Source organism: Dipteris shenzhenensis, chromosome 17 (genome assembly GCF_047967505.1).
Source record: "Dipteris shenzhenensis isolate YYH24624 ecotype China chromosome 17, Dip_SZ_1.0, whole genome shotgun sequence".
Taxonomy (NCBI): Eukaryota; Viridiplantae; Streptophyta; class Polypodiopsida; order Gleicheniales; family Dipteridaceae; genus Dipteris; species Dipteris shenzhenensis.
In genome coordinates this window covers 2944515-2957169 of record NC_141612.1, presented here as the reverse complement: position 1 = coordinate 2957169, position 12655 = coordinate 2944515, and the positions used below count along the sequence as shown (strand labels likewise).

At 45.1% G+C, this 12655-nt stretch overlaps 1 protein-coding gene across 1 annotated transcript in view; it reads right to left on the bottom strand.

Annotated features, from left to right (window-relative positions):
- LOC147891527 (3-hydroxyisobutyryl-CoA hydrolase-like protein 5) overlaps window positions 1-12655 on the bottom strand; it is a 106148-nt gene that overhangs the window by 34934 nt on the left and 58559 nt on the right. The window contains exon 9 of the mRNA XM_087388247.1: window positions 2032-2153. Coding sequence (XP_087244373.1) covers window positions 2032-2153 — 122 coding nt within the window. The remainder of the gene's footprint in view (window positions 1-2031; window positions 2154-12655) is intronic.

Here is a 12655-nt window from a genome sequence, read left to right as displayed (position 1 = left end):
CACATTCTCACGCTCAGATGTATCATCGAGGAGGCGAGGTCATAGAAGCAGAGGGTTTAATGTTGCTTTGTGGATTTCTGCAAGGCATTTGACACGGTTCCGAGAGCCCACCTCATACGGCACCTACAGGACTTGGGTTATGACCAGGAGATCATTTGGGTTGTCATGGCACTTTACGAGGGAGTTTTGGGCAGAGTTCGGGCAGGATCCAGGTGGACAGACGAGATCATGAGCACCATCGGGGTCAAACAAGGGTGTCCTTTGTTGCCTACCTTGTTTAGCCTCTACATTGACGAGCTTGAGACAATGATGCAGACACAGGGGGGTGTAAGTTGCTCTCTTGCGGGTACACTGATCCAGATCTTGCTCTACACTTTGAAGGTCAACCTGGGCAAAACCAAGGTCCTGATCTTCAATACATCTCGAGCCATCATGCGTACGGAGCAGTTCACATTTGAGGGGTCACCTATTGAGATAGTTTCATCATACACTTATCTTGGGGTTATCTTCTCCAGACCCAGCTTCACGATGAGACCCGCTCCTATCTTAGGGTTATCCGTTCCTCACCACCACATCATTCAGGCTGAGTTTGTCACCCCCTTTACAGCTACATGCTGCATTTCACGTCATCACGTATCCGTACTGAGTTAGAGAATATGGGGATTACACCTTGGGACATAGCACGCTACCATGGATAGCTCTATCCTCTTCTATGGCACATGCAGTAGGAGGAGACCAGAGGTGTTGTTGGTATGCACGTACAGAGAGATGGTTTGAGTGACTGGGGCTCCACATGGATAGACTACCTCCCTTCCAGAACAGCATGGATGCTCCGTTTTCTCCCCTCCTATCACACAAGGTCAACCAGGTTATCCATGAGGATCTACTACAGCTACACACATTTTGGACCTGGTTGGGACCGAGTGAACTCCCAATGAAGCTTAGCTTCTACAGAGATCACTTCTTACATATCACAGCGGAGGGTTTCATTGACCCACTAGGATACACGCAGATTCACCTACCCCACTCGCTGAGGATCTCTCTTGGGCAGGTCCGGGTCTCTTCACACAGACTTCGCATCGAGAGTGGTAGAGCAGAGCGACTACCTAGGGAGAGGCGCATATGCACACTGTGTGACATGCAGGAGGTTGAGACAGAGGAGCATTTCATCTTCACGTGTCCTGTGTACTATGAGATCCGAGGGCGTTTCCACTGACTCTTCAGGGATAGTTATGGGATTTTGGCCCGTTTCCTCTCCTACCCAGACCAGCGGTGTTTGGCAGGTTTCATTCATGAGGCACTTAGACACCGCGAGAGGATACTCTGAGCACAGAGACAGGAGCAGACTTCTTCCTCGGCTAATCCCTCTCAGAGCTCTATCACGGAGTTCTTTTAGCTAGATCGCATGGACCCCCATGAGACGAGGCCTCAACATGACCGTGACCCAGAGCTTGTGACCCGACAGCTCAGACAGAGGGTCAACACACATATCACACTTGGGGACATCCCCTCCTTGTTTAGAGTCGGAGCCCGACCGATGGGGGTCACAGTAGCCCTGGTCAGACGCAGAGCTACAAAGCATCCACGTGTTTTAGCAAGGTTTGGCCTGCATGTACACTTTAATTCCCATGGATCAAGGAATCGATTGGTAAAATGCTAGTTATTAGTGCCTGCCCGCAGTGAGCTGGAACCCTACACAAAATAGGTTGGAAACAACCAATCTCTCATTAATGGTGGTGGCCTCACAGATACCTAAACAGACTTTGCCAAGTTTAATATAAGAGGTTCTTTTATTCTGGAAAACAGTATTAACAACAAACTTAAAGGAGTGAGTATAAGTAGCTTGATTAAATTGTTAAGACATACATTCCCAGGTCTGTTGTGTTGTGTCCCCTCTCCATACTTAAATTTCAAGGGCTTTTCCTTCCCAAAAATAAACATTTCATCTTCATTATCCACAAGTACAAAAGAACTTCGTGAGAAAAACATTAATCCATTCATAACTACATCCATAAAAACCAAAAGATGAACCTGTGAAGGACACTCTTGTCTCCAAGCTTGACATCAGAAGAAAATTTTTCTATGGTTGCACTAATGGCATCTTCATCTGAAGAGCTTAGTGTCACTAAACTGTCTTCGAGATCTTGTAATTTCTGCAAAGGATTGAAAACACTTGTGAGTGTTAAAAACCAAATACAATCTCCTAGTGGGCTATTCTGAATACCTGCAGCAATGAAAGGCCATAGCCTAGATTGTTAATAGAAAACCCAATCTCACAATAAATTTCTTTAAGAGAGTTGCTAATGTGTGATAGGAGATTGAAAATACAAAAGCTTGTAAAGGCTGCGTTAATGCAAGATGCATCTCAGAATTGACTTTACCAAAATTATCAAGCCACACCCTCAAGCACCTAAGAACTCTAAATATGCAAGATTCGGCATTTTATTGAGACATCAAGTTATTCCTACAAAGATGTTATTGCTAGATGGCACTAGACATGCCCACGTTAAATTTTGTAAATGATTCACAAAGAAGAAGGTGTAAACCAGGCCCAGGAGGGAAGGGAGGGGGGAGGAGGTAATGAGAGTGTACAGAAGAAATAAAGAAATACTTAACATCTCCAAAAGATGCTAGGGCTTGAGATGAAATGAGCATGCATGTAGTATCCAAAGTACTGGTGTGGAATGCTTTTTTTAAAAAACAAAATGTTGTAATTTATTCCATTCAAAACAAATTATACAAGAGGTGGGAGAGTAAGAACTCTATCCTTGACCTCTACTATATGACAAAAGAGCCAAGGGGGTGGTCTATAGTGCCACGACATCCCATGTGGTATCAAAGGAAAAAAAGGGAACAATCCCAAGTCCTCATGAATGAGATCAATCTCTCTTGCGCCGATCCATTACATCTCCCCCACTGACTCTTGATGGTGAAAATAAGGTCCGCTCAAATAGAAGTCAATATATCAGCTGACTGGAAGGCTGGCCACCTAAAACATTTTGCACATCTAGAACACCAAATTCGCCACAAAGTATTGATGGGTACCACCTCCCAAGCCAAACCAGCCGGTGAAGAAGGCAAGGAATCTTGAGCTAGAATAGGAATCAAAAACAAATCCTATGGATCCATTATGCTAAGATCTATCGGACACATTGATGAAAGAAAAGTGGTAGGGAACCTAGTGAAGAGCCTATGCAACTAAAGACAGGACGGCTCTGAAGCAACTCTTTTTCATTCCATGGAAATGTTCACCAGTTCAGCATGCATGGTCATGCCTCAGACAGCCAAGAGTAACGTTCATGAAAGCAAAAGGAGAGAAAAAAACAACTAGCAAATCACCATAATTCAATTAGCTCTGTAGATGAGGTCAGGACTCCCTATGGAATCAGATTAGCAAGATGGGCTCCAATAGAAATAGAGCAAATGCACAACGCCCAGAGCATGTAACTGGACCACAATGACTTGAGATGATACCCTCAACAGGCCACAAATTAGCACAAAGACACCAGGAAGACTCTCAACCGAGATGGCACAAGTGACACGATGAACAAGACTCAGTCAGACAGGAATAATGCACATCTGTGGTACCACAAGCGATAGGAATGAACCACAACTCCTGCAGATCATCCAAGATCCTCCAGACTTCAGTCGAATAAGTCCTCACCCTTCCTTGTCCACACGTATGGGCAACTTCCCAATCAGCGTTGTCTTCACGTACGCATCAATCTCTCCTCAGTGTATGAGGAGTCTCCTGCGCAATCCTTTGGCTTTTCTCCTCAAATTCTCGTTCACCTCAAGAACAAGCGATCAGCAGCTCTTCAAATACCAACGACAGAAATCCATCAAAGGGGGGGGGGGGCAAGCTTTGTACGTCCGCCTCAAGCAAGCAAAGCTCTATCTCACAATCAGCGCAGAAGGCAGCGTAGATCACCAGTGACGTGCAATCAGCGCACACCTCCTTCTCTTCTCAAAAAAAACCAAAGTCGTCACCTTCTCTCCTGCTTTTTGGAAAGCCTCTCTCCCCCTCTCTAGAATTTGTGCTCCTCCTCTATAACGCAGAGTTGTAGCTTCCTCATGCAAGGCAAGCCACCTCTCTACGTAAATTTTCCACGTCATTGCCTCCTTTTACCACTCTTCTACCTTGCCTCAAAAAACATTGCACCAAGACCATTGCTCACACAATTGGGGTCACATTTCACTAGCACATGACCATCCTTCAAAACAAGGTATTTTGATGCATGCCCACACATTTACCACATTGGATGTAACACAAATATTGACATGACAACATTCCATGCACAGAAGACCATTTATCACAAAAAAAAAACTTTTACATTTGACATTCAACCACTGACCCCATCACACATGGGTACATTGCTCTGGAGTGCATCTATATTGCGTTTTCATCACTTCCCATAGGAAGTTCCTACAAACATTATATTCATAGTATATTTACATCATATCATCTTTTTTTGGGAAAAGATGTCTTTGGAGCCACAAAAAAACCCATCACTAGCTAACTATGTGCACCTATGTGTCTCCCTACATTATTCATAGTGCTAGTATTTTATTGCTTTTTTTGTCTTATCAACGTCTCAAGTGATGCTGCATGAAGAAAGCATGGTTACCAGCCTGAGATTCATATAAAGCAAAGGCGCCAAACCCTCAACCCCAGATAGCTGCTCCCCATGTCATAATGAAAGACTTGGATGTGATATAAGAGAACAATCTGAAAACAGGTTGGAATCAGGTTGGTCACCTCCCCATCTGTAAGCTCCCATATGAGGAGAGCAAAAGGGGGGTTGAATTGTAGGATGACATGACTGCCACATGGGCAAGATTTAGACTGCCATGTGGTCAGCATGATCACAGGAAAACAACAAAGGATGGGGCTGCCACATGGGCAGCGAACAGGCTGCCATGTGGGCAGCACAAAGAGAGACATACCTGGCAACTCTGGAATGCCATGGGGGACTGCAACAGGCCGGATCAGTCATATGTCTTTACAGAACAGTACGGGGCAGTTAGGAGAAGGTTTGCACAGAGAAACAGGCAGGAAATGCTGCAATGATGTGGTGCTGATGTCAGCATTGTACCGAGCAGCTGCAAAGAAAGAAAGAAAGAAAGAAAGTTTATTAAAGTCTTCAGAAGACCGATGGGTCTATGAGACTCTGAAAATCCTGATACAACAAGCTGTGGTAGTGGAGCTACTAAACGAGCATCCATACCAATGCAAAATGCAAAAATGCAGAATGGCAATACTAAGTCCTAAGTACAACATACTCATGTCGATGGTCGACTATATATAAATCTCAGCATCATCATCAATATTATCATCATCATCGGCAGCAGCAAGATATCAGGATGGATGAGGCAGTGGAGGCATGAAGTCGGCAATAGAGTGCTGTCAGCCACTCAGAGGTGCGGTCCTGGCACGTCTCCTGGTCGTAGCTCTGCGTCTAACCAGGGCTACTTTGACCCCCGTCGGTCGGGCTCCCACTCTAAACAAGGAGGGGATGTCCCCAAGTGTGATCTGTGTGTCGACCCTCTGTCTGAGCAGTCGGGTCACAGGCTCTGGGTCACGGTCATGTTGAGGCCTCGTCTCATGGAGGTCCATGCAATCTAGCTGAAAGAACTCCGTGATAGAGCTCTGAGAGGGATCAACCGAGGAAGAAGTCTGCTCCTGTCTCCGTGTTCGGAGTATCCTCTCGCGGTGTCTAAGTGCCTCATGAATGAAACCTACCAAACACCGTTGGTCTGGGTAGGAGAGGAAACGGGCCAAAATCCCATAACTATCCCTGAAGAGGCAGTGGAAGCGCCCTCGGATCTCATAGTACACAGGACACCTGAAGATGAAATGCTCCTCTGTCTCAACCTCCTGCATGTCACACAATGTGCATATGCGCCTCTCCCTAGGTAGTCGCTCTGCTCTGCCGCTCTCGATGCAAAGTCTGTGTGAAGAGACCCGAACCTGCCCAAGAGAGATCCTCAGCGAGTGGGGTAGGTGAATCTGCGTGTATCCTGGTGGGTCAATGAAACCCTCCACTGTGATATGTAAGAAGTGATCTCTGTAGAAGCTAACCTTCACTATGTCAGACCCTTTATCTCTAGCCTGAATTTCTATTTCTACATTGACTCAGCTCACGGGCGATGGCATTAAGTTGTTCCACCCAGCCTACTCTCGTGGATCACAGATAATCAGATTAATACGTTCCTTCGTTAATTTCATGCTTATCCATGAGACCCTCATTTCCCTAGATAGTTCTCCTTGCCAAATGTCATCATTTTAGCCTCTCCACTTGATGCACCTTTTTACCCCTCTCTTAGGCCACATTAAAAACCACTTGCCCCTTGGCATTATTGCACATTTAGGTGCACCTAGGCCTTAGCACTCAGAACTACCTAGTCAATGCCATTTCACCCTCACCTAGGACCTTGGCAGTTACTTCTCTTGACCATTTCAATTACGCACATTAACTATTACAAAAGTTGGTCATCTAAGAGAAAATGCCCACCGATCTTTCCGAGGTCATGCTATCTCGGCTAGAGCATAACATTCCTTCCCTCTTCAAGCATCAGCGTCCTCGATGATGAAATCTGGGAACACTCTCCGTAACTGGTATACGGATTCCCAGGTAGCTTCCGATAGAGGCTGACCATGCCATGCAACCAACACCGTGGGTATCTTCCGATTTCGTATTTGCATTGTTCTTCGGTCCAGGATTCTTGTTGGCTTGCGCCTTGCAATATCCTCTATCTCCTGAAACAAAACCACACCTTCGATTAGTGAGTCGCCTGTATGCAAAAATTTCTTTAAGCGCGAAAGATGAAAAACCGGGTGCACCTTACACCCCTGTGGCAATTCTAATTTATAGGCTACACTGCCTATTCTCTTTAGAATTAACCACGGCCCACAGTATCGAGGTGATAACTTAGCACACTCTCCTGAGGTCAACGACTTCGAGTGCGAAGGAACTCTAAGAAAAACTTTTTCTCCTTCCTTAAATACTCTTATAGACCGGTTTTCATCCGCATACACCTTGGCTCTATCCATAGCCTGGCGGATATTAGCTCTCGCAAGTGCTAGCATCTCCCACATCTGAACCACAAAGTTCGCGGCACTAGGCACTTTCTGAGGTACTCCAACTATAGTTGGATTGGCTGGTCTATAACCATAGTTTAGTTCAAACGGACTGAACCCGGTAGAGGAATGTTTTCTATCATTGTAAGCAAACTCCAACAATGGCAACCACTTGTCCCACGTATGTTGCCTCAATGACACATATGCTCTCAGCATATGCTCTAAAGTTTGGTTGACTCTCTCCGTCTGACCATCCGTCTCAGGATGATCCCCACTACTCATTCCCAACTCAGTCCTCAGTGTCTCAAATACCGCTGTCCAAAAATGACCGGTAAATCTGACATCTCTGTCTGACACTATGGATCTAGGCAATCCATGCAGATGAAATATATGTCTAATGAACAAATCCGCCACTTGCGGGGCACTAACAGACTCTGTAGTCGGAATGAAGTGAGCCATCTTGGTTAGACGATCAACCACCACAAGGATAGAATCATACCCTCCTTGTGTCGTAGGCAGCCCTACTATAAAATCCATGGAAATGCTCTCCCACTTAGTGGTATTTCCAAGGGCTGTAAAAGTCCGGGTGGCTTCACCAGCTCGGCCTTGCTTACCTGACACGAGAAACACCGTGTCACATATTCATGAATATGCTTTTTCATCTTTCGCCAAAAGAAATCTCGCTTCACGAGATCATATGTCTTCTCGACTCCTGGATGTCCCGCACACGGGCTATCATGGCACTGTCGAATGACTCTCTGCCTGAGATCATTCTGACTAGGTACTACAACCTTGTCATTTCTAACTAGCATACCATCCCTTATGGTATATCTTGCATAAGTTTGGCCTTTCTTGGATGCCAGTCATCCTTTTCATTTTCCCCGGGTTTTAATACATGAGCTTTAGGCCACAAGCTCTGGACAAACTCGTCCACTCTTTGAGTTTCTCTTATCTCGGTCATTAGAGCACTCTCTAATACCGTGAAACTCAAGTTGTGCATAATGCGAGACAACGCATCAGCAACCTTATTGTCTTTTCCTCTTCGGTACCGAATCGTTAGATTAAACTCCTGCATGAGCTCTGCCCACCTAGCTTGGCGGCCCCTCAAGTCAGGCTGTTTACAAAAATGTTTCAGAGTATCATGATCTACATCCACATAAAACTCTGAACCATACAGATAATGCCTCCATGTTTTCAAAGCATGGATGATAGCATACAACTCTAATTCATGAGTTGGCCAATTCCTTTGAGAGGAAGAAAGCTTCTTGCTTTCAAAGGCTACTGGCCTTCCCTCTTGAAAGAGGACTGCTCCTACCGCAATGCCACTTGCATCGGTTTCTAGGAACAACGGTTTCTGGGGAACAACTATTTTTAACACCGGTCCTGAGACCACAGCTTGTTTTATGGTGTTAAAACTTTCTTGTTGATTCTGTCCCCAAATAAAAGGTACTTTATCTGAGGTCAGATCAGTCAATGGCGATACTATTCCGGAATATCCTTTGATATGCCTTCTATAAAACTGGACAAATCCCAAGAATGATCGCAACGCGGTCAGACTCTAAGGGATTGGCCAAGTTAGTATCACAGCCACTTTCTTCGGATCCATTTCTACCCCCTGTGGAGTAATTATGAACCCTAAATACTCAAGCCTAACTATACACAGTATAGTTTTCTTTTTATTCACATAAAGACTGGCTTTCCTCAAAGTACTGAACACTATTCTTAAGTGTTCACGATGCTCAGTAATACTTTTACTGAATATCAGGATATCGTCAATAAAGTGTACTACAAACTTTCCGATATACGGACGTAGTAAATCATTCATAAGCATGACGAATGTCGCTGGAGCATTGGTAAGTCCGAAGGGCATTACCAAAAACTCATAATGACCAAACCTGCTTCTGAAAGCGGTTTTATGCACATCCTCGGCTCTAATCCGGATTTGATGGTAGCCACACTTAAGATCTATCTTGCTGAAAATCACGGCTCCATGTAATGCATCTAGCAAATCATCAATCCGAGCCATCAGATACCTGTGCTTAACAGTGATATTATTCAATGCTCTGTAATCTATACAGAGGCGAAACGTATCATCCTTTTTCTTCTTTAATATCACTGGCGAAGCAAAAGGTGAGAAACTTGGTTGAATTTGCCCCAACTTGAGGTATTCTTCCAGTTGTCTACGCACCTCCGCTTCTTCAGCAAAACTCATTCTATAGGGAGGTCTATTTACAGGTTCTGCCCCCGGGATCAGTTCAATCTTATGCTGAACTTTCTGCTCTGGAGGTAACCCATAAGGTAGTTCATCCCTAAAACATTCAGAGAACTCCTCTGTTATAAGATTAGCCAGCTTGGTCATCTCACCACTTTGCGTAACATCAGTACTAGCCGAAGAATCATCAACCGGCTCTACCGATGCTGTGCAAAGGAATAAAAACTCGAGCTTTTCTGATTTCCATCACGGAAACCAACGGTCCCTGAGGTATATCTTTTTCACCTCGCAAGACATAAAGCACATCATTCATCTTGAATTAAAACGTGCTTTTTCCAATCAATGGCTGGATTCTTCCTAGAATGCCACGCCATACCCAGGGCTATATCTGCACGAGCAAGCTTGGTCATTTCAAAATCAAGCTTCTCATCATAGTCCTGAATCCGAAGCTCCAACTGGGTAACCCTTTGGTCCCATACTTCAGTTGAACTTCCATCTGCCATTCTGACTGTATACGCATAGTCAGATGGACTTGTCTTTAATTTCAGCCTCTTCACGAGCTTGGAGTTAATCACATTGTGAGTTGACACCGAGTCAAACAACACAATGACATCATGACTGGCCACTTGCCCTTTCATTTTAATTAACTCCGTATCATTAAAGGCTGTATACCCCGTTGCTGCGGGCTTAGATAGGATGTTATCAGGTGCACTCATCACTAACTTAGCAACAGATACACATAACAAACAAGGTACTAACCTTTGAGAAGGTCCCGCCAGTTGCATCTGCATATGTTCCGCATTGGGACTCTCTTGCATTTCCACGTCGCATTCAGATTTTATCATATTAGCCGTGCGACGGTCTTTATTCAGTGGACAATCCTTCCACTGATGTCGCTGAAGGCAACAAAAGCACAATCCTTCTTTTCTAGCTTTCTCTTTTTGTTCAGGGGTCAACGAGGACCTTGACCAAGCCCGGGCTGCCATTGGAGTTATTTTTCTTTTCACCCCAACGATGGTACTTGTTTTTACTGGTCCCTCAACCGGCTTCACCTGCTTGGTTTGGCCACTTGGCTGCGAGACACTTGTCTTTGAAATCCATTTCCTCTGAAATCCCCCTTTTCTCGGGTGCTCATACTGAGTCCCTGCCTGCATAAATCCACCAGATCTGCCTCTGGCATCCTCATAGTTCAGGGCTACTGCAATAGATTCATCTAATGTAGTCACATACTTAGCCCGAACTTCCATTTTGATCTTGTCGTTCAGTCCATAGATATAGTCTTTTAACTGAACCGACATAGGGAGAGGGTCTGTTATTTTCATGACACATTCCCTGAATTTGTCAGTGTACTCTGCCACTGACAGACTTCTCTGACGAAGATTTCTATAAGCATCCCAAGCTCGGGACTCTTCATCAGGTGGGAGAAAGTGTTTCTTGAATTCAGCTTTAAACCCTTCCCAGGTGGTTGGAGCAACTTGATCCTTCTGTTGCTTTATCCACCATCTATCCGCTGCCTCAATAAACAGGTGTGTGGCCTCGCGGATTTTCTTTAGATCGGATCTAATTTCACAAATGGCAAAGGCTTCTTCCCACTTGTGTAACCAAACCTCGATCACATCAGAGCTGCGCTCGGTCATCCGACCAGCGTACTTCTCCGGTCTATTAGGCACTTTGACCCTTGCGCGCTCTAATGAATGGATACTGGGCTCTGGCTTTGCTGGAGCTTTGCCCTTATCAATTCTAGACGGTCTAGCCGACAAGGCTTGTACCATCTCCCTGATCTCATTTTGACCAGCATTCACTTGAAGCTGCTGGTTCATAATCTGCTGTAAAGCATCTTCTAATATCGAAATCCTACCGATCAAAGTAGGTGCTGCATGATGTGACATCTGTTGTGTAGACTGTACTCTAGACTCACTAGGATTCACCCTAGAATTCTGCCCTTCTGCCTCCATAGTTTCACAATGGAAGATGGGGGTTTTTTTTTTTTCAGTCTTTATAATTTTTCTTTCTTCTTTTCTCACGGGAAAACTCCAAAAGTACAGCACTTCAAAATCCCTTCCTGTACAGGAACAACTACTGCAAACTGAAAACCTGAAACATATGTATATATAAGAGAAAAGATGCTCCCTGGTTGTCTTCGAAGGATGTTCGCAACGATCCCGGCTGCTCAGCGTCAATCATTCACAGCGTACTCCATTTTGATGTTTATATGCAGGTCGTGATGTCTATAATCTTTTCTCCAAATTGCTTTTTTTTCAAAGGCGTCAACACGTATCCCCTTTTGGTTTTACAGCTTACAGTCAAGTATACGCCGTTCAACCAAAACTTACGTCAACTCACTAGCGACGGCCTAATCCTGTAAGACCGCGCACGATCTGGAACGTAAAGCTGCACCTACGTTTTTGTTTTCAGCGAACATCCGTCCCAAGTTATTCCAACCTTTGCGTCCTCTACGCTCAAGCCCCACTTGGGAAAACATCGTCAACCTTGACGACCTCCATCGCAGTAGTCCAGTGCCCACGCTTCATAGGCCAATTGCGCATCAGCGCGTTACGGGACCCCCAGGTCACCCCGCTAGACTTTTTACATCGACAGTCGGGAACGCCGTCGATCAGGCATCGCCAGCATCTCCGTGACCACTTCATTTCGTCACATAGTCTAGTCATGTTTACCCCTCTCTGGTCCCTTACTCTCTCCACAAGGCTCTGATACCAACTGTCAGACCCTTTATCTCTAGCCTGAATTTCTATTTCTACATTGACTCAGCTCACGGGCGATGGCATTAAGTTGTTCCACCCAACCTACTCTCGTGGATCACAGATAATCAGATTAATACGTTCCTTCGTTAATTTCATGCTTATCCATGAGACCCTCATTTCCCTAGATAGTTCTCCTTGCCAAATGTCATCATTTTAGCCTCTCCACTTGATGCACCTTTTTACCCCTCTCTTGGGCCACATTAAAAACCACTTGCCCCTTGGCATTATTGCACATTTAGGTGCACCTAGGCCTTAGCACTCAGAACTACCTAGTCAATGCCATTTCACCCTCACCTAGGACCTTGGCAGTTACTTCTCTTGACCATTTCAATTACGCACATTAACTATTACAAAAGTTGGTCATCTAAGAGAAAATGCCCACCGATCTTTCCGAGGTCATGCTATCTCGGCTAGAGCATAACACACTAGGAGTTCACTCGGTCCCAACCAGGTCCGAAATATGTATAGCTGTAGTAGATCCTCACGGATAACCTAGTTGACCTCGTGTGATAGGAGGGGAGAAAACGGAGCATCCATGCTGTACTGGAAGGGAGGTAGTCTATCCATGTGGAGCCGCAGTCGCTCAAACCATCTCTCTGT